Source organism: Bufo gargarizans, chromosome 4, assembly GCF_014858855.1.
Source record: "Bufo gargarizans isolate SCDJY-AF-19 chromosome 4, ASM1485885v1, whole genome shotgun sequence".
Lineage (NCBI taxonomy): Eukaryota > Metazoa > Chordata > Amphibia > Anura > Bufonidae > Bufo > Bufo gargarizans.
This window is the reverse complement of record NC_058083.1, coordinates 125,041,659-125,064,965: the sequence shown is the minus strand read 5'-3', so window position 1 is coordinate 125,064,965 and position 23,307 is coordinate 125,041,659. Positions and strand designations below refer to the sequence as shown.

General features: G+C 40.9%; 1 protein-coding gene across 1 annotated transcript in view; it reads left to right on the top strand.

Moving 5' to 3' along the window:
- Positions 1–23,307, top strand: part of LOC122934617 (carboxypeptidase B-like) — a 39,832-nt gene that overhangs the window by 5,502 nt on the left and 11,023 nt on the right. Inside the window, exons 4-10 of the mRNA XM_044290205.1 lie at positions 4,871–4,976; positions 7,963–8,064; positions 9,641–9,742; positions 15,033–15,143; positions 15,221–15,311; positions 19,316–19,518; positions 22,122–22,206. Coding sequence (XP_044146140.1) covers positions 4,871–4,976; positions 7,963–8,064; positions 9,641–9,742; positions 15,033–15,143; positions 15,221–15,311; positions 19,316–19,518; positions 22,122–22,206 — 800 coding nt within the window. The remainder of the gene's footprint in view (positions 1–4,870; positions 4,977–7,962; positions 8,065–9,640; positions 9,743–15,032; positions 15,144–15,220; positions 15,312–19,315; positions 19,519–22,121; positions 22,207–23,307) is intronic.

Sequence of the window (23,307 nt, the reverse complement as noted above, 5' to 3'; positions counted from 1 at the left end):
ATAGACATAGCGATAATGTCCCTTAAAAGCAGTAAGTTGCCAGGACCGGATGGACTTTCACTACTGTATTTTAAAAAGTTTAAGGATATTTTATCTCATCAAATTAAAAGTTTATGTAATTCTATTTTCCAAAGGGGCACATTACCTTCAGATATGCTTACTGCCTTAATTACAGTGTTTTCTAAACCTGATCACACTAGTCCTGCGAATTAACTTCCCAACTCCATCCTTAATGTTGACCTTAAACTTTTGACATCTATACTAGCTAAACACTTTAATTGTTACCTTCCCGCTCTAATACACTCTGACCAAGTGGGGTTTATTCTAGATCGCCAGGTACTGGATAATGTGCGGAAGGTGTGTAATATTATTCAGTGGGCTAAAACGAAATCCCAGCCTATCTCCTTGTTGGCCCTAGACATTGAGAAGGCTTTTGATAGACTCTCTTGGTCTTATATTTACCAGGTTATGACCACCATGGGTATTTTAGGAGCCTTTCCACTCTCTATAAAAACCTTTTATTCAACTCCCACTGCATATCTTAAATTGCCAACAGACTGTCCAGTTACTATTCCAATTAGTCGAGGCACACGTCAGGGTTGTCCTCTTTGCCCTGCTCTTTTTGCTTTGGCTATTGAACCGTTGGCCATAATGATCTGTACTAATCCAAACATTGCATCTCGCAAATACAAAAGTAAATCTTTTCATAGATAATATACTCCTAACTATTATCCTGACATTATCTAATTTATTGAACCATTTGTCCCTATGTGGTAGTTTTTCTGGCCTGCGGATCAATGTTGCTTAATCTGAGATCTTACATTGCAATACCTCCTCTTTAGTCCGCGATTTAATCATGCTTAAAGGGAACCTGTCATCAACTTTATGCTGCCTATATGTCACGACCATGGTTATGGTCGTGACTCTTGTGGTCGCATGCGGTTGTCAGCAGTTTGTTCTGTAGTGTCAACCACAGGTGAGGGCTCTGGGTTTGTTGCCTCACGTGTGGTTGCCATTGTGTACATGCTGGATGCTACAACTGATCCTTCCACAGATAAGTCTGTTCATTGATTTGTGTATTCCTGTTTGCTTGATCCTAGGTGACCCTGACTCCCTCCGTATTAAGTGTAGGGAGCCGGTGGTTGTGTCCCCTCACTATTATAGGGTGTTCAGATGTCATACAGTCGAGGCACGAGGGCATGCAATTTTCTATCATAGAGATCTTTGCATGGGCTGAGAAGACAGGGAGAGTTTCAAGGCTTAAATAGGGGTCACCCTTTTGTTTCTTAGTTTCGGATCAAGCCAGTCGGATCCTTATTTGTAACTTCTTGTTTTCTTTTTCTTTTACTAACGGCAGCATTAAGCAGAGACAGTTGAGTTGATTTCAGCGGTCTGTCATTTAAAAGTAAGTGGTTGCCGAGAACCAACATCACAATCATTGCAGACTGGGCCTGGAAAAGAGTCACTGCCACCTGAGAAGAGTCATGGTTATTTATGAATTCCTGCACTCCCTTCCCACCGGCTGATTATTGACAGTCTTCTACCTAGTTTTCTCCCTTTTTTTGGGATAGAACTGCCAAGCATCAGCAGATGGGCGAGAGTGCAGGAGATTATGAATAACCATGACTCTTCTCAAGTAGATTTGACTCTTTTCAAGGCCTGGGCTGTTATGATGCTGGTTCTCAGCAACCACTTACAGTCATGTGAAAAAATTAGGACACCCTTTGAAAGCATGTGGTTTTTTGTAACATTTTTAATAAAAGGTTATTTCATCTCCGTTTCAACAATACAGAGAGATTAAAGTAATCCAACTAAACAAAGAAAACTGAAGAAAAGTCTTTTCAAGATCTTCTGTAAATGTCATTCTACAAAAATGCCTATTCTAACTGAGGAAAAAGATAGGACACCCTCACATGTATTCCCTCTTAAATTGGCTCAGATCTCACACAGGTATATCACACCAGGTGCACATAATTAGTAGATCGTTACTCTGCATGTTGAATGAGGCTTGCCCTATTTAAACCTCAGACATTTAGTTTGGTGTGCTCCTGACTGTTGAAGTGAGAGTGAGCACCATGGTGAGAGCAAAAGAGCTGTCAGAGGACTTCAGAAAAAAGATTGTACCAGCCTATGAGTCTGGGAAGGGATTTAAAAAGATCTCAAAAGATTTTGAAATCAGCCATTCCACTGTCCGGAAGATAGTCTACAAGTGGAGGGCTTTCAAAACAACTGCCAACATGCCCAGGACTGGTCGCCCCAGCAAGTTCACCCCAAGAGCAGACCGCAAGATGCTAAAAGAGGTCTCCAAAAACCCTAAAGTGTCATCTCGAGAACTACAGCAGGCTCTGGCTACTGTTGATGTAGAAGTACATGCCTCTACAATCAGAAAGAGACTGTACAAGTTTAACTTGCATGGGAGGTGTGCAAGGAGGAAACCTTTGCTTTCCAAGAGAAACATCGAGGCCAGACTGACATTTGCCAGAGATAAAGTTGACAAAGACCAGGACTTCTGGAATAATGTTCTTTGGACAGATGAGTCCAAAATTGAATTATTTGGACACAACAGCAGAGGACATGTTTGGCGTAAACCAAACACAGCATTCCAAGAAAAGAACCTCATACCAACTGTGAAGCATGGAGGTGGAAGTGTCATGGTTTGGGGCTGCTTTGCTGCAGCAGGACCTGGTCAGCTCACCATCATAGAATCCACAATGAATTCTACTGTGTATCAGAAGGTGCTTGAAGAACATGTGAGACCATCAGTTAGAAAATTAAAGCTGAAGCGGAACTGGACCATGCAACATGACAATGACCCAAAACATACTAGTAAATCAACCAAAGATTGGCTGAAAAAGAAGAAATGGAGAGTCCTGGAATGGCCAAGTCAAAGTCCAGATTTGAATCCCATTGAGATGCTGTGGGGTGACTTGAAAAGGGCTGTACGTGCAAGAAACCCCTCAAACATCTCACAGCTGAAAAAGTTCTGCATTGAGGAGTGGGGTAAAATTTCCTCAGACCGATGTCGAAGACTGGTAGATGGCTACAAGAACCGTCTCACTGCAGTTATTTCAGCCAAAGGAGGTAACACTCGCTATTAGGGGCAAGGGTGTCCTATCTTTTTCCTCAGTTAGAATAGGCATTTTTGTAGAATGACATTTACAGAAGATCTTGAAAAGACTTTTCTTCAGTTTTCTTTGTTTAGTTGGATTACTTTAATCTCTCTGTATTGTTGAAACGGAGATGAAATAACCTTTTATTAAAAATGTTACAAAAAACCACATGCTTTCAAAGGGTGTCCTAATTTTTTCACATGACTGTACTTTTAGCTGAAATCAGCATTTCTGTCACTATTTTATGCTGCCTTCAGTGAGGTCAGAATAAAGTTGATGACAGGTTCCCTTTAATTTTTGTTTTAAAACCCGAGATCATTATCTTCTTTATTTAGGGATTACCCTTGGCGCCACTTTTAAGTGGAATTACGCCCGTCTCATCCCTAAACTCTGCCAGGAATTGCTTACCTGGAACACACTATTAAAATGGTCACCTAACCTCGAATACTGTATTAGTTTTGTTCCCTTCCTGTACCAGTGTAGGGTTTAGCTCTCGAATCTTTACAGAATGAAATCTTCCTCTTTGTGTGGGCCTCGAATATCCAGGTCTAATATGCACTTACATAAGAGGGTGGGTGGATATTCTGTGCCCCATCTATATAAATATTATTTAGCAGCTAGACTGTCTCAATTAGTATCATTCCATGCAATAGGTTATACTTGAATCCGATTTATTGATGCCAGTGTCCTCATTAGCATTAATTTGGTCACCTAATATTTCCTTAAAGGGTAGTTGACCCCTCGGCAAAAATCCCCTATCTTATTTTACAACTATGGAGGAAAGTCCACTTTAAATACAAATTACAGCCCGACCTCATCAATGCTTCCTGAAGTCGCTTCATTCAAAACTTTGCTTGAATGCTGTATGGATACCCATCTCTATACAGTATTCAAATGTATGGGCTTCGCGGAGGTGAATTTTGTTATCATTGAATAACTTCAGACTTCGATTATTCAACTTGAAAAACATTTTAAAACTTTGGACTTAACGAATTTCACCTCTGCAAAACCCATACATCTGAATGCTGTACGGAGACAGGTCTTTGGTGAGGGCAGCTTATAAACACCACGTGTGCCTAAACACAGGGTCGGTGACTTTTTTACACCAGAAAACTGGCGCTTTCCCCCCATGATGTATAGAAAAGCATATTTGGGCAGTATCTGCTTTGAATATGACTGATAAGGGTCCATTCACACGTCCGTTTTTTCTTTCCAGATCTGTTCCGTTTTTTGCGGAACAGATCTGGACCAGATCTGGACCCATTCATTTTCAATGGGTCCTGAAAAAAATCGGACAGCACAATGTGTGCTGTCCGTTTCCATTGTTCCGTTCCGCATGTCCAAAAAAATATAAAACATGTCCTATTCTTTTCCGCAAAAATCGGATCCTGGTACAATACAAAGTCAATGGATCCGCAAAAAAACGGAAGACATTCGTATGTCATTGAGTATGTCATCCATTTTATGCGGATTCCGTTCCTGGAAATTAAATCCTGCAAACAGAAACTTTTTTTTTTTTTCAATTTTTTTTCAAAGAAACCCAAACAACTTTATTTGCTTATTGAAATTTATACATGTTTCCGTTTTTTGCGGATCCGCAAAAAACTTATGACATACGGAAACATTTTCAGGAACAACGGATCTGCAAAAAACGGACGGAAATTCGGGATATAGAAAAATACTGACGTGTGAATGTAGCCTAAGAAGGGGGACAATGTTACTAGGAAAAGTGACTTGTATTATCTATTTCTTTCTATTAGGGTTTTATTCCATGACCTTCAGGCAGGAATTGAAGCACAGCGGGACAGCCCCAGGCTTCGGAAGTCTAAGAAGCATAGCTATATTAAATACAATGACTGGGAGACGGTAAGAAACCTTAACACATTTGTAGATTTTATTTTTATATATTTTTTGTCATTTCCATTACAGTGTTGATTTTTGACACGGTATAAAAACACACCAATGTTATAACTCCATGACTTTGCACTAAGTTTTATCTATTGTCCTGATTTTAATGTTATACTGAGTTCAGGAGAAAAATGAGAGATACTTTACATTTAGGTGGTGCCAAGTTAACAATGGCATTGTCATTAAAAAGATAGCACACTCCTGGAAAGCACTCAGGGGCGTACTGGCCTTTGATAGGTGTCTGCAGTGGACCAATGTCTTCATCGTTTCCTGCAAGCTCCTGTAGCTCCTTCCATCTGAACACCTACGGCATGATGGACAGGAAGTGTGGCTCAAAAGAGCACTCCAGTCAAAAATGAAAAATCAGCCATCACCTGGTATTTATATTTCTTCCTTATTTTTACATAACCTTAGCTGCCAACTGTCCCGAATTTGCCAGGAGTGTCCCTGATTTTTAGAGACAGTCCTGGCAAAATTGCTCTGTCCCAGGCTGAAAATGGACAGGGCTAACGCAAACACTGCCCATAAATAGCATTCCTAGGGCGAAGCTTATATGCCCCTATTTTGCCAACTCAAATGTTGGTAAGTATGCATTGCTCAGGCTTTCTGCTTCCTTTTATTTCCTGTTACCACATATTCTCCACATTGTAGTATGAGCGAGAAGTATGGCTATTACCTCTCAGTACATACCTGCCAGTGGGCGGTACACAGAACTAAGCCCCTCCCACAACTGTGAAAATGTAAACTGGCAGGTAGAATTGATGCGTCACGAGCCTGAGGGACACAAATCTGAGGTAAAAGTCCCATCACCACTGGTGTCCTGTTAGTGTCCTGCAGACATAGTCATCACTGTAATATTATGTGATGTTGTCTGCATATATTTCATATCCTAGGGTGGGTCAGGACAGCACCATTCTGTTGTTATGGCAGCTCAGGATTCAGCTGCGGCCTAGTGGGGGATCTGTGTAATGGTGAATAATACTTTAGCAGCATGATTTTGGCTAAAGGATTTTTTATTTTTTTTTGCCTGGAGTGACCCTTAACGTATAATGCCGCACATGTATGGCATTATGCACCAACAAATAAATAAAAACAATAAAAAAAAGTAAGCATATTTGGTATTGCTGCATCCAAAAATGTCTTAATTTTTCTATATATATAGAAACATTTCCTTTTTAGTCACCTTGTCCGCTCCCCCCCTCCCCCAACGAATTGAATAACAGTGATCATAAAAATGGTACCAATAAAAACTAGAGTTCGGTATGAAAAACAACAAGCCCTCACAAAGAAAATTTCGATTTTTTTCAATGGTTAAATTTAAAAAAAAAAAGTCATTAAACAAAATAAAAACCATACAAGTTTGGTATCGCCGTAATCATATTGAGCTAAGCACACATGCAACAGGTCAGCCAGTTTCATAGATACAAATCTGCTGAAAGATGCACTTTAGAAAATCTTAGCTTTAAAACAAGACCAGAAATGCAGATACCAGTGTTCTGGCTCTGATCAATGGTTAGGTAGGTTGATACACTGCTCCAAATTAGATAGATAGATATGTGCATGCACGGCGAGAGAAATAACACTGACACTCTAGATAATGTCAAAGCATAACTCTAATTTATTAGGTGGGGGCTTCACATTATATACCCTCCATATAAGTAGGAGGAGTGGGCTCAAATGATTGGTCTTTTTGCAAGAAGGAATGTAAACAGGAAATAATTTTAAGGCTAGATAGACTCATACTGGGGGTTGTCTCTCGGACAGACACCATTTTGTAAGTGACAAACAAGTGTTCATTATATTCCATAACAGTCCCCCCTTGGATTCTTGATTGTAGAACTTTCCCTGCCTAGTGAACCCCTGGGTATACCATTCGCAATCCTCTTCACCCACAGTGGAGACAACCTACCCCTTTTGGGTAGACTCCCGGTTAATCGGACTTATGATAGTACCCTGGGATTCATCTTTCCCTATCTCGGTACGACATCGCAATTGGTGGGGGAACTTGTGTTGAATTCCTTGGTTTCCATTTCTTCTTCACCATATAGCAGCATGATGGGCTGTTCAGTAGTTGAAGTCATAATTTTTTCACATATTTTTCGGACACAGGGTACAATGCAACATAACACTATTGACATTAATACTAGCATCAAGACTATCACTATACCTATCTGGGTGAGGAAGAATTTCCAGTTTTGGAACCCTCCAAAGTACTCATCCCATGGGTCTGTTATCCCTGAGTTACGTTTTAATTCCTCTGAGAGGTTAGTAGTAAGCTTGTTTATTGCTTCAGTTACCGTCCCTTTGGGGCCAGTGTTATCTGGCATGTAGGTGCAGCAAGTTTCCCCAATCATTTTACAAACTCCCCCAGTCTCAGCTAGGATAACATCTAGGGCCATCTAGTATTACCTGCACGTCTCACTCCGGTCCTGATGTCTAGGAGTTATGTGTCAGGCTGCATGGCAGCTAGCACCACAGTCCTAGATTCTTAACTTCAAAAGAAGATTTGGCTCATAGCTATAGGTGATATGCAGCCTGAGATATAGCCATTTTTAGCAAGGAGGTATCTCATACCTCCTTGGCTACTGAAAATTACTGGCACTGATTATATCGACTAGGCTGTTGGTTTACGTGTGCAGCATGTGTCCTACATGTGTGTAATGCGTTAATAGTGCATGTGGGTCATTTTCCCTATGTGTGAGTGGTGCGTGTGCTGTGCGTGTCCTATATTTGAGTGGTACATGTGCCGCGTGTGTCCTAAATATGGGTGGTGCATGTATTGCTTTTTGGGTGAAAAACAAGGCAAGTGTGCTTGCATGCTTTGAAATTTTAGACCTGAAATTTATTCCCAGTTTAACACAAAATTCTGCACCTAGATTGCACCGCACTTCCAAAATGACAGGTTCCCTTTAGTGATGACCTCTCATTATTTGGTTGATTCTAGATCGCTGATTGGACCAGCAATATGGCTACTAAGCACTCAGATCTTGTCAGCCGCATTGAAATTGGCAACACCTATGAAGGTCGCCCAATGTATGTTCTTAAGGTGAGAAAATTAAAAAAAGAGGTTTGTTCTGAGGCATTTAGAGGTTGGAAACTATAAAAATGTACCTGTTGATAAAAGGATCCAGATTTACACTGTAGCTATAAACATATGACCTCTCATCTTAATCATTGACATCTCACTCTGTAATAATAGCTGTAGGGACAAGGGGACTGTTTTTTTACCTACATACAAACTACTGAATACAAAAAAAAATGCTAAAAATATAAAACGAGAAGACGTAAATTTACAATATAGTTGTATGTATTGTTCACAATCACATTCTCTGGTAAAGTAGTAAGGCTGCTTTCACACTTGCGTTCAGAGCGGATCCGTCTGGGGTCTGCCCAGACGGATCCGCTCATATGATGCAGACGATGGGATCCGTTCAGAACGGATCCGTTTGCATTATATTGTTGAAAAAATTCTAAGTGTGAAAGTAGCTTCAGACGGATCCGTCCAGACTTTAGATTGAAAGTCAATGGGGGACGGATCCGTTTGAAAATTGAGCCATATTGTGTCAAATTCAAATGGATCCGTCCCCATTGACTTACATTGTAAGTCTGGACGGATCTGTTTGCCTCCGCACGGCCAGGCGGACACCCGAACGCTGCAAGCATGCACACAGTCTAGGATTGCCAAAGATAGCCAAGTAGAGCATTGTCTATTCCTGGCAGTCCCCCAGACTTTGAATGAAGCGGCAGTGCACATGTATTACCAGCACTACACTTAAATGGGGGATATTTTCGTGATCAGTGGGGGTCCAATTGGTCAGAGCCGCACTGAGCAAACACATCACATATCGTGTGAATAGGTGACATATATGGAGTATCTAGGTTCCCCACGCATTGGGAGAACAGAGATCCCCTTACCCTCATTCCATTAGGCGAGGTGAAAAATTTTCGTTTTTTTTAACTACCAATTAATTCAGCTCTTGAGCCATCTAGTATAAAGTTCTATTCTTAGCAGTTTCATAAAACTGGCTACAGTATATGACCAATATTACAGCTACCACCAGGTTTGCCCCCCCTCCAGCTTTCTTTGATTCTAGAATGAAAATTATGTTTACAGGTAATTTTTTGGAGGAAATATTTTAAATAGGCAAGTACCATGCAAGTAATTGAAAAAATATGATTTTGAGGGCATTTCTTTTGGGAGCCATATCAAGAAAATATCATATTATATAATATTTAACCTTTCCAATCAATAGAGCAACTTTCAAGATATGGCTTGTCTCCATCATTTTCAGACCACACTTAATGTATAGCTACTTTAGTGTTTACATTATGCATGAAACTATTATTTAGCGGACATTTTTGATCACGGAAATCCTTTAAATTATGCAAACTTCATCTGAGAGCAGGAAAAATCAAGAGATCGATGGTTAAATGAGAAATCTGCTTATCCATCAATCCAATAATGACACAAATAGTCAACATTTGGTCATTAGATAAGTCCTAATTTATTTTCCATTTCCGGAAACAAAGGCTTAGATATGATGATGATAATAATAGAAAATGTGAATCATGTTCTGTACAGTATGACATTTATATTGTTGTTTTTTTATTATCCTGGAAAGGTTGGGCAGTCAAGCACCGCAGGGCCGGCCATCTTCATTGACTGTGGTATACATGCCAGAGAATGGATCTCACCTGCTTTCTGTCAGTGGTTTGTTAAAGAGGTCAGTATTACTATTATTAAAAGTAGCAGTTGTAATAGTACTAGTTGTAGTAGTATTCATAGGCCAGTGCTCGCCGCTCCATGCCCACCAGTATTTCCCTGCTCTTGACGGGAACACACCCCATCCCACCAAAACCCATACCCCATCTCCCACTCCAGTGCTCTGACAGTCCATGTTCTTTGATGTCTCCTTGTCCCTTATCAGAGGGCACATCCACAGAAGTAGAGCTGCTCTGTCTACTCTAAATGTTGGCTGCTATTATCACAAGGAGTTTCTTAAATCAGGCCTTTATTAATATTTAATATAGTTATTGTTTAAAGGTTATATTTTAATTAGAAACAATTCAAATGGAAATAATAATCTGGGATAATCAACATATTCATGACATAAAATTCACTAGTTCTAACTGCCTAAAACTGTATGGGTTCAAATAAGGATAAACATTGTCTCAAATTTGAAAACAAGAACGGAGGTCCCTGATTTGCATGTGTGATTGGCACTGCAGTGCAAATGCATGACTAGAGGTCGCAATAACACTGTACAAGCGTCATACACACCTGTACAGGCAGTTTTACTTTCTGTTTTCTGGAGCACTGTATCAGCGCAGCCTGCCCACTGTACTCTGTCCTGTCCCTGCCACAGACACCATTAATTCTGATGGCAGGAACTGAACAGATCTTATGGAATGTTCTGATACAGCACTCCAGATCACGGTCAATAGGAAACGCGGCATCTAGGCAGTTGGAGGAAGAGGGTTCACTCTACCACCATCAGCTCTCCTCGAACACAATCATGGGGCGTCGATGCATTGCCAATTTTTGGTTTTGCATTTTTGTTTTTTCCTCCCCATGTTCCAATAGCCATAACTTGAGGGCTTATTTTTTGCAAGATAAATTGTATCTTGTGATGTTAATAAAAAATAAATTAAAAAAAAGCAATTCTGCCAAGGTTTTTGGGGTTTTGATATTACGGCATTCACTGCGCACTAAAAATGACAAGAAGACGTCTTAAAAAAAATAAAAACCTTTGAAAAATTTTTTAATTTTCTTTGCATCGCCATTTTCTGACAGCCATATTTCCATCCACAGAGCTGTATGAGGGCTTGTTTTTTGCAGGACGAACTGTAGTTTTTATTGGTACCATTTTTGTAGTACAGATGTAGCCAAGATAAAATTGATGGGCAATGCGTTAAGTAAATAATGGCAAGAAAATGTTAATGACTTTTTCAGTGGATTTCAATGGCTTTTGTCACATGTGTTATCAGAGTCAATTTTAGCCCGAATACATATGTATGACTTTTTGATTACTGTTATTCCATTTTTTGGGGGGACAAGGTGATAAAAATTGTGAATCTCGTGTTTTTCTTTTTTTTTTTGGTTACAGCACTCACTGCAAAGTATTTTTTTTATTATTTATTTATATCTTTGTTTTTGTTTTTTTAACTTTTTAACAGTATCATTTAGCCCCCTTAGGGGGTTGGAACCTGGGATCTTTTGATCCCTTGTCCTATTCACCCTAAGAGAGATGTATTATGGTGAATGGCATTTCGATGCGCTCCCTGCTTGAGCTGTGCTTTGTACACAGATTAGCAGAGAGCTTACCATGGCAGGCCTGGAAAGCTTCAGCATTGGCCATGGTAACCATTGAAGACACGCAATTTCACTGCGGGCCTTCGATCAGAAGACAGAGGGAGCCGCATCCCTCTGTCTAACTCCACAGATGCCGCGATCGCTGTTGATCACAGCATCTGAGGAGTTAAATGACAGGGTTCGATGTGATCACCATTCCTCGTCATTGGAGCCGGGTGCCTGCTGTATTATACATATGGAGTGGACTCACTGCAGTAGCCCGCTTCATACAATCTCTCAGCCACTGTGACATACCCGTACATCACGGTGGCTGAAGGACTTTTTTTTTTCTCCATAAAAGTGGTAAGAAACACACATACATATGATATCACACCATGTTTGTCGGAACCTGCATAATAAAGATAATATGTTATTTAAACTGTTCTATGAACAGCATAAAAATACGGAATTGTTTTTTTCCTGTTCACCCCTCCCCCAAAAAATAACTGTTAATCAGTTCCATGTAGCCCAAGAAATGGTACCAATGAAACCCACCTTTCTCAGCAATAAAACAAACTATATATGGCTACTACAGCTTAAAAGTGAATGCGGTCTGGCTCTTGGAATGCAGTAACATAAAGAGATGAGCTATTACTGTACAAAAGTAGTTAAAATCTTAAAACTCTACATATTTAGTATCACCGGAATTGTACTGACCCAGAGAATAAACGTAACATGCTAGTTATGCCACACAGAGAACATTAGAAATTTAAAGTGCAGAAAACATTTTTTCCATTACCACCCCAAAATAGGTAATACAAGTTAATAAGTTATATGTATCCCAAAATAGTGTCACTAAAAATTACAATTCACACCGGAAAAAACAAGACCTCTTATGGCTACGCTACTTTGACAGAAAAATGAAGCTATGGTCAGAAGAAAAAAACTGCCACCCAGCGTCTTATTTCATACTCCAATGAAAATGCTCCGTAAAAATAATAAGAGGAGTATTTTTACTCTTCTGGAATAAATGCAGAGCGTGACCACCATTCACTGTCCCATCATGAAGAGCTTATGCAGCTGTCTGTGCATTTCATAACTACAAAAATAGTTTAGTGCTCTCATTAAGAGAAACAAAATAAGAGTATTGCAGGTTTGATACCTTTTAATGGCTAACAAAAATAGAAGTAATGATGTTACATAGCGAGCTTTCGAGACATCACCAGTCTCTTCATCAGGCGTACTACAAGAATATATGAAGAAAGAGCAATATATATACAATAAGAACAGAGGCATGGGGGGAATGAATGGACATTTGAAAAAAAAATAAAAAATCTGAACAACATATTAAAGATCTTGAGAATGAGTCCTTAATTATCTTACAGATAAGGGGTGTGAAAGTGTTATGGTCTCTAAATTGATGTTATCTCAGAGACCTGGTGCCACGACTATGTCTTCAGAAGACTCTTTAGATCTTGTAGTGTGTCATAAATCTGGGGGACAAATTCAGTCCAGTATTCAAAGTGTCAAGCAGTGTTATAAATTTGTATTCCCAAATTCTTCTAGCTTTTTGGGATTTGAAGTTACCTTTTAATATGAGAACTTTCATGTGTTCTACATTGTGTCCTGGGCTACAGAAATGCTTAGCCACAGGAAAGTGTAGCTTCTTCTCTTTAATTGTGTGGCGGTGGGACCTCATCCTTGCATTGAGTCTCTGTCCTGTTTCTCCAATGTAGAGGCCTCCAACAGGACATTTAGTGCAGAGAATCAGATAAACAGCATTAGATGTAGAACATGTGAATGTCCCAGGGATCCTATATTCCTGCTGTGTGTGTTGGGGATCCGGATCTTATCTGTTGTCATTATATGGGAACAGGTTTTTGCATCTTCTTATATTACAGGGATGGGTTCCTGTTCTGTGGTACATGGCCTTGAACTTGATCTGATCAAAATGTTCCTTAGATTTGTAGGTTGTCGGTAAGCTAGTAAGGGGGGGTCTGGGAAGATTTCTTTTTAGTCGTTCATCCTTACGTAGGACATGATGTAATTTTTTGCCAGTTTTCCTCAGTACCTCTAGTTGTGGGTTGTAGGTCACAACCAGAGGTATGCTCTGGTTCTGTTTCTTTTCATTGTATTGGAGAAGTTGACTTCTGGGGATCTTGGTGGCTCTTGTGATCTGATCTTCAACTGAAGCAGGATGGTATCCCTGGTGTAAAAATGTCCTTTTCAGATATTGTAAATGCTCATCCCTGTCTAATTGGCTGGAGCAGATTCGGTTATATCTGACGGCTTGACTATAGATGATGGACTTTTTAATATGTTTGGGGTGGAAGCTGTCCCATTTGAGGTATGTAGGCTGATCAATAGGTTTCCAATACAGGGAAGTCTGTATTGAGCTGTCTTGAAATTTTATGGTGGTGTCCAGAAAGCTGACTTCTGTGTGGGAATAGTTGAGGGTCAGGTTTATGGTGGGATGGAATTTGTTGAATTGTTCATGAAATTTTATCAGTTCATGTTCAGAGTCGGTCTAGATTATTAGGATGTCATCAATGAAACTGAAGTAGGCCAAGGGTTTTTTGAGACAGGATACCAAAAGGTCATTTTCCAGTTTTGCCATGAACAGATTTGCTTATTGCGGTGCCATTCTACTGCCCATGGCGGTCCCAGTGCACTGTAAACATATCTCCTTGTCAAAAGAGAAATAGTTATGGGTGAGGATGAATTTGGTCAGTTGTAGTACAGACTCTAAGACGATCACATTCGCCTCCAAGTATACTCGGCAAGCAGTTAATCCATCATTGTGCGGGATATTCGAATACAAGGATTCCACATCCATGGTTGCCAAGATTGTGCCTTTAGGGAGGGTAACTTCAAATCCCAAAAAGCTAGAAGAATTTGGGAATACAAATTTATAACACTGCTTGACACTTTGAATACTGGACTGAATTTGTCCCCGGGATTTATGACACACTACAAGATCTAAAGAGTCTTCTATAGACATAGTCGGGGCACCAGGTCTCTGAGATAATATCAATTTAGAGACCATAAAACTTTCACACCCCTTATCTGTAAGATAATTAAGGACTTATTCTCAAGATCTTTAATATGTTGTTCTGTTTTTTTTTTGTTTTGTTTTGTTTTTTCAAATGTCCATTCATTCCCCCCATGCCTCTGTTCTTATTGTATATATATATTGCTGTTTCTTCATATATTCTTGTAGTACGCCTGATGAAGAGACTGGTGATGTCTCGAAAGCTCGCTATGTAACATCATTGCTTCTATTTTTGTTAGCCATTAAAAGGTATCAAACCTGCAATACTCTTATTTTGTTTCTCTTAATGAGAGCACTAAACTATTTTTCTATTGGCTAACACGGTACCAGACTTTTTCCTTTTTCTTTCAAAACTACAAGATAAATGTCATTATAAGTCTTGATGTTGCTTTGGTCCTATTAGTCAAAGATAATGGATTTTTACCTCTGTATATACTGTGTACAGTTCAAACGTCTAAGAAATCCACCAGTGATACATTTACCAAAATTTTAATGCTGTGTCACACCTTGATACACTTTCAATACACCTCTGACTGAGTATTTCACTGACTTGAAGGTGCTGGAAAATATCGTATGTCATATGTACTGTATGTAGTATGGTTCAGCAAAATGCGTTGAATTATTGTAAAATATCTTGGAAGAATTGTGATTGTGTAAATTATTCCTACAGCTTGTTTCCAGTTATTCCAAAGATGAAGAAGTAAAGAACCTGTTGACAAAACTGACCTTCTACATTCTCCCTGTACTTAATATAGATGGTTACATCTACACCTGGACAACGGTAATAACATCTAGCCATAACTAATGTACAGCCCGCTTACAATGGCCATTGACCAACACTAGTGTAAAATATTATAGAATCGTATGTGGAGAAAGAATCGCTCACCAACATCAGACAGCAACTGCTTTGGCACAGACCTCAACAGGAACTTTAACATATCATGGTGCGGTAAGAAAACTATTTACAGTCCATAGCCACTATCTGTATGGTCAATAGTGATGAGCGGCAGGGGCTATATTCGAATTCGTGATATTTCACAAATCCATATATTCGTGAATTCGAGATTATTTTCATGATCACAAAAAATCAGCAATTTAATATTCACATAATGTGCACAAAATACAGGCGTGGATCACTTTTGCTAATTTTCCAAGCTGCTAGACGTTTCCTGAGACTGGAGAAAATGGTTGGCACGGCAGGCCGATGATTGATCGGCAGGCTGATGATTAATAACAAACATATATATCTAAATGGCGGGGGGGCTTGACTTGAGTCATCTACTGATCAGTGATCATCAGAGCATTAGAGCTGCAGGAATAAATAACATCTAAATGTCTGGTGGGGTCGAGGGCTGATGGGGGGAGGGGGGGTTAAATGATCTAACCCAGCCCCCCTTCCCCCATCAGCCCTTGTCCTACCACCCCATCTACCCGTACCCCTGCAAAACTTGCTAGTTTTTATTCTGTCTTGTTGACAGGATTATGTTTATTTAAATTAAGATTATGTGGTTATTGTCTTATATGACTTGTTTTTGCACTGTATTTCTATCTTTATATGGCTCTAAAGAGGTTGTGCATTTGTTTACAGCTATAGTTAACTGGTACATTAAACTGTGCATATTTATGTGTGATTACAACAGTAAGTATTTAGTAAAGACTCCACAAGTTGGGGGGGGGGGCGCACTTGGGCAGCTCAGCCTCTGTTGGTGGTGGACCTTGTCCCAGCCCTGTATCCAACTATCTATCTAATGTAGTGTGGAAAGCACAGAGCACAGCAATGTCACTGCTCTCTCTCTCAGAACTCCATAAAACTACAGAAAATGGCTGCTGGGGAGGTTCTTATATAGTAAGGGGTAGGCAGCTTTCCTATTGGTTGCTAGGGATGTTGCTAAGCTCAGACAAAGATATTGCAGCCTTCTCATTGGCCCACAAGCAGGAAGGGAAGTTACTGATGAAAAAAAATCTAGAATATTCGAAATTACTAATAGATATCACTATATTCTAAATATTCATGAATTCTCGAAGTGCCGATATTCGCGATTAATATTTGCGATTCGAATATTCGTGATCAACACTAATGGTCAAGGAGGGACACATTAAAATAATAACCTTTATTTTTATAGAACCAACCTATATCACATACACTTTACAAATCAGAGTGTACATTTATAAACAAAATGAGACATTACCGAGTAATAAACTGTGGTGAAGTGCATGATAGAGGTGTGCTGAGGGTGTGTATCTCACCTAGGTTTTCAGTTTAGCTGGGTGAGATAACTGGAATACAGAAATGGTACTGATTCAGCAAGGCATAGTTGCTGGAGATCATTTTGTTTAAAGTTGTATGGGCTGGATTTCTTTAGACTGGGAGACAGGTTGGTAGTGGGAGTCTCTCAGTCCACACCCCTAGTCCACTACAGTTATTCCCTTTAGCTGAGGAGATCACAGGTGAGGCCTGCTATGTAATAAATGGGGGATAAACCAACCCTCTGTGTATGACTGTGGGAGAGGACTTGGAAGGAAGCCTGCAAAGGCTCTGTGTCGTCTTAGCCAGGAGGGCTGAGGGGCTACGAGGCTGTGTGAAAGCCTAAGTTTTGGGGGCCCAGCGACGCCTGCAGAAAGAGGTTCACACGGTCAAAGTCGGGAGAATTCTGGACCATATCCCCCCAAAGGTACTGGTGTTGTCACAGCCAGGAGGCTGCTGGACCGTATGGCTGAGAAAAGCTGGATCATACCCTGTGTGTAAACTGCGCTCTATATGTGAGGTAGAGATGACCTATTAGGTAGAGCCTCGACGGGCAGGTGTTTATTTTGTTTTGTTGTGTCATAATGTGCTGGAGTCTCAAGTGATGATATAACTGGGGGAGGTTCACCTGTTTATGTTGAAGTGCCTACAATAAAGCACAGTATAGACTTTAAACCTCCTGTTTGATGCAAAGTATGTAATTGCCGACTCCTGAGAGAGAGCGATCCCTTACAAAACACTAATGTAAAATTTGGGGGTGATACATTTAAAGGGTGATTTGTGGGTAATAAGTTAAAAGTTTATTCGCTATCTGTGACTCTTCACCGCTCACGCCAGGCCCCAAAAATTTGGGCTTGGTGTGGGTGGGGAGGGGGTCGGGCCGGCAGGCCCATCTCATTCATAGTTTTCTACGACTGCTTTAGAAGTAGAAAATGGTCTAAATGTAATCCAGCAAGGAAGCTGTCTTACATTTAGACCGGTGCTGGATACGCCGAAGTTATGAAGAGGCCGGCGTGGTGGCCCTGAAGCGGCAAATAAAGGCGGGAATAATTGGGGGATAAAAGAATAACTTGAGTCCAGACCTTAAGATGCAGTTGAAAAGCAGCTTTACTTTGTATAAACGTTCTCCAAAACGGTTTACATGATTTGTCTTGGTCCCAGCAGGCTTTAGCATTAAAACTCTGGCAAGCAAACTCATCTTTACTACAGCTATTGCTGTCTGGCTCTGCTGTACTGACAGGATGACTGTATAACGTTGCTTTTGCTGTATGCTTCAACTTCTCTCTTTGTAGTCTGTCTCTTAAGTTATACCAGGGAACTTTCCTCCCGGCTCCTGAGGCTTTAAGCTGTGGCCTCCATGACCAGCAGAGTGGTGCTCTGGCTTGGCTTGGCTTGGGCACGTCTAGCAGAGACATGCCCAGCATACCCTCCCTTGGCAGCGGGTAAGCTGAAACTAACTAACTCTCATCCCTACCCTTCCTGCAGGAATTGGGACTCGCCCACTCCTCCACAGAGTGGGGTCAGAATGGAATGGAGTACAGCTCTATCATGTTTGCTGCCACCTGCTGGTGAACCAGGCATATTACACGTGAACATACCAGTTACATTAGAAATAGGAATGCATATTATAGTGGACCTGAAATAAATACACAAGATGACATGATATTAGCATAGACAGATAGAAGCAGGGCGTACAAGTGGTAATGCCACTCTGGGGCAGTACACATGTGGCACAGTGGGTTCAAACCCGCTAGTTCATGACACAGGGCCAGGCAGTGAAAACATCATCATGCCTAGTCCTATCAATTAAAGTGCAGAGGGTGTGGTAGTTGCAGAGAGAGCTAAGCCTCTAGCGGTAACAGCAACTCCCCTGTTGCTCCTAGAGGCTAATTTGCATATATGAAAACATCATACTTCTAAGCGATGTGGGCACATATGAACATGGGACCAACACCGATGCTTTCAGCTGCCAAGTGCACATGTAACAGGTCAGCCAGTTTCATAGGTACAAAACTGCAGACAGATGCCCTTTAAGGGACACAGAATTATTTTTTGGATTATTCATTTTGGGATGAGTTGCATGTTTCAGTGTGCTTTTGTGATACATATAATCAACATTAATGATATTTTTAGGGGGATTCTGTCATCGTGTTTTGGGATTTTTTACACTAACAGTATAACTGAGTATATAGGTACTTGCTACAGTGATACCAAATATGTTGGACAACGAAAATAAAAAAAGTTACTGGTTTTTGTTTTGTTTTTTTACTTTGGGATAAATAATGTTTAAATTTTTTAAGCAAGCATAGAAATATGGCAGGTCAACGGGCTTTTATTAGGCCCCCAGGCTGTTATGGCAAACAGCCTGCACATGCGGAATGACAAGGAAGTCCCCTCCCTCTGTTAAACTACTTTGGTTCCATGGCCGCTACTGACTGCCCTATCTAAGGGGATAAGCATCTCTTCGCATTATGCCCTGATACCTGAATGCCTAACGTCTGAGTCACCCTGATATCCTACTGTCATTTATAACATATAATTAGATTTACTGTACGGGCATATTAATTACAAAAGGTCACCCTCTGACTGTGATATCAGTATGCAAGAGCTGAGCTAAAAATGAGGTTTTAAATGAAATTCTCTTGTAACAAACTAATATATTTCAAGTACACCAATGTATGAAGCTAGTGCTCATTTGTATCTTGTAGAGATTGGATCAGCAGATATTCCCTGCACTGAGATTTACTGTGGAAAGTCACCAGCATCTGAGGAGGAAACAAAGAATGTAGTCAACTTCATCCTCGGCCATTTAGACTCAGTCAAAGCCTACATCAGTATTCATGCGTACTCCCAAATGTTATTGTACCCGTACTCCTATACACAAGACCTGGCACCCAATTCACAGGAGCTGGCAAGTAACCTGTTACTATAACTGATTTCATGAGCGTAGTGATAGTTACTGACAAAAATGGAGGGAATATGTATCGTGCATTGTCTATGTTTACATGACAATACAATTCATGCATAGGTAATGCTGGTAATGACAAATGTCACAGAAATTCTTATAAATGGGTTTTATGCTATTTTGTGTAGAGCTGTATTAAGCCTGCCAATGTTGTCCATGAGCCCCCTACTTTAGCTTCAAATGCCTTCAAATATGTACAGAGGCATATAGAGGTTTTCTCTATCAGATTCTCAGTGGTATTCTCCCCAAAAAAGTCAAGCTAAGCATTAAGTTCTGGGCTAATTAATTTCATAATAGATCTTTGTAAGGACCAGAGCTTCATTTTTTTAAATATATATATATATATATATATATATATATATATATATATATTATCCAAAGGATGAGGCAGCACTCCCGTTTTCAATTGCACCATTTGTGTCAGTGAAAAACGGATCCGTCCCCATTGACTTACATTGTAAGTCTAGACGGATCCGTTAGGCTCCACATCGTCAGACGGTCACAAAAATGCTGCAATTTTTTAGTGACTGTCTAAAAAACACAACGGAGGCCAAATGCAGCCAAATTGATGCATTCTGAACAGATCCTTATCCATTCAGAATGCATTGGGGCCTAACTGATCCGTTTTGGGCCGCTTGTGAGAGCCCTGAAACTGATCTCACAAGCGGACCCAAAAACACCAGTGTGAAAGTAGCCTAAACCGCCTGATAATAGTAGTACCATGCAGATAGTGCCCTTCAATAATTATTGGCACACAGTGCCCTAAAATAACTGCGCCCAGCAAATAGTGCCCTTGACACTAATAGTGTAAACATAACATCCCCCCAAAAAAATTGTGGTAAGCTGATACTGTGCCAAGGTGCCCCCACAGTAATAGTGCTCCCAAAAGTCCCACCAATAGGAATAATTCTCTGCTAGAGCACACATGGTAGTAATAGTGCTTCTACAGTGCCCCCAACATGTCCCCACTTTACCCTAGAAGTAATAATGTTCCCATAGTGCCCATACTAGTAATCGTGTTCCCCATAGACCCCCCCCCAGTAGTAATAAAGCCCATCATAATGCCCCCAGTAGTAATAATTCTCCTTATAATGTGCCAGTGCAAAAAAGACCCCCTTTTAATACCCTCAGTTGAGCTAATGTCCCCAAAAATACCCCTATATAGTGCCCTCAGTAAATGCCCCATAGTGCTTCTCTCCCCCCTTCTTCCTAGTGCCCCCATAATGTACCAGTATAAAATGCCCCATATATAGTGCCCCAGTAGATGCCCTCATGTCCCCCATAATTTGCAAGTATAAAATACTCCTTCATAGTACCCACCATAATGTGCCCCAGTATAAAATGCCCCTTTACAGAGCCCCCCATATAAAATACCTTTTCTTTGTGTCCTCAGTAGAAGCCCCCAAAGTGTTCCTCTCCCCCTTACCCCGTATAAAATACCCCTTCTTTGTGGCCTCAGTAGATGCCCCCAATCATGTGCCAATAACAAGTGCCCCATAGATGCCCACCAATCATGTGCCAGTGACAAGTACCCCCATAGATGCCCCCCAATAATGTGCCAGTAACAAGTACCCCCATAGATGACCCCAATCATGTGTCAGTAACAGGTGCCCCATAGATGCCCCCCAATCATGTGCCAGTAACAAGTGCCCCCATAGATATCCCCCAATCATGTGCCAGTAGTAGTACCATATAAAAAAAATAAACACATATACTTACCTCCATCAGGCTGGCAGCGATGCAGGCCTCTTCTGGCCTGTGTCCCGCGCGGTACGGCTCAGGCGGTACAATGATGTCATTGCGCCGCCTGCACCGGCCTCTGATAGGCTGTAGGCCTAGTGCCTGCAGCCTATCAGAGGAACAGGGAAGGGAGACGCCTCTCCTGCCCCACCGCAGCACTTCCATCTGTATCGCTGTCCTGAGGACGGCAATACAGATGATTATGGAGCGCTCATCTCCCGGTGCCCTCCCTGTGCTCTTGACACCGGTTATTGAGTTCACAGAACACAGAGCCCTACTTATGCCCCACACAGATGACCCAGCAGAGGATCTCGGCCTAAAGTTCTTATTGGATTGGGTAAAGGTAGACTTTGCTAATCACTTCTGCCACTTAGCATCTCACATTAAGGCTGATGCACACAAATGTATTTTCTTTCCATGTCCGTTACGTGTCATTTCAATGGGTCCGCAAAAAAACGGAAGTTACTCCGTGTGCATTCCAATTCCATATGTCCGTTCCTCCAAAAAATAGAACATGTCCTATTTTTGTCCGCATAACAGACAAGGATAGGACTGTTCTAGGGGCCAGCTGTTCCATTCCACAAAATATGAAATACAAGCAGACGTCATCCGTATTTTTTGTGGTCATTTTTTGTGGACCACAAAATACATACAGTCATGTGCATGAGCCCTTAGTGACATCACCATGTCTGTGGGCCCAGGGCAGTGTAAAAATGAATCACAAAAAACGAATATTCTGATATTACTTAACTGCTACATTTATTACAGACACAGCAAATGTCATTACTAGATTTTCTGTTTTTGTCCAGGATGAAATATCTAAAGGAGCCGTAGCAGAATTATCCAGCCTTTATAAAACAAAATATGTCTATGGACCCTCGGCATCCACAATTTGTAAGCATGTCACTTTTGGATTATGTACATTTAGTTTATTTGGTAAAATAGATTGTCTGAGCTGTAGAATAATCTTGTACATATTATCATCCTATATTTATAAAGTAGTAACATAGGGAAGATTTATCAAAATAGTGCAAAGTAGAACTGGCTTAGTCGCCCATAGCAACCAATCAGATTCCACCTTTCATTTTCCAAAGGAGCTGTGAAAAATGAAAGGTGGACTCTGGTTGCTATGGTCAACTAAGCCAGTTCTACTTTACACCAGTGTGATAAATCTCCCCCAATATATATAAATATAGACACAGTAGAAGATAAGGGCCTGCTCAAAAGTAGGGGGACGCGTTCTAGTATTATGTGGGAAACCATTACAGTTGACTAATTTTCAGAAATATTAGGATGGAAATCATGGTGAACAGGCAATAATGCCATTTTTAGGGGCGTTGTTAAAACAAGGCTAATGAGGGAATACATCTACAAGTCTTTGAGAAGGAGTGTTTAAAAGGATAGAGGAGTAGCCAAGAGAAGCCCTATAATTGTGCATAGAGAAAGTTATGGGACAATGCCCGAGAGGTTATAATAGGACAAAGCCCGATCATGACAGGAGAGGAGGGCATGGTTATTGAAGCACCCATGGATGAGATCCAATACGTGGAAGGTGCAAGTGTTTTGAAGGCAAACTCAGATAGTTTCTTAGTAGGGATGAGCGAACTCGAACTGTATAGTTCGGGTTCGTACCGAATTTTGGGGTGTCCGTGACACGGACCCGAACCCGGACATTTTCGTAAAAGTCCGGGTTCGGGTTCGGTGTTCGTCGCTTTCTTCGCGCTTTTGTGACGCTTTCTTGGCGCTTTTTGAAAGGCTGCAAAGCAGCCAATCAACAAGCGTCATACTACTTGCCCCAAGAGGCCATCACAGCCATGCCTACTATTGGCATGGCTGTGATTGGCCAGAGCACCATGTGACCCAGCCTCTATTTAAGCTGGAGTCACATAGCGCCGCCCGTCACTCTGCTCTGATTAGCGTAGGGAGAGGTTGCGGCTGCGACAGTAGGGCGAGATTAGGCAGATTAACTCCTCCAAAGGACTTGATTAACTGATC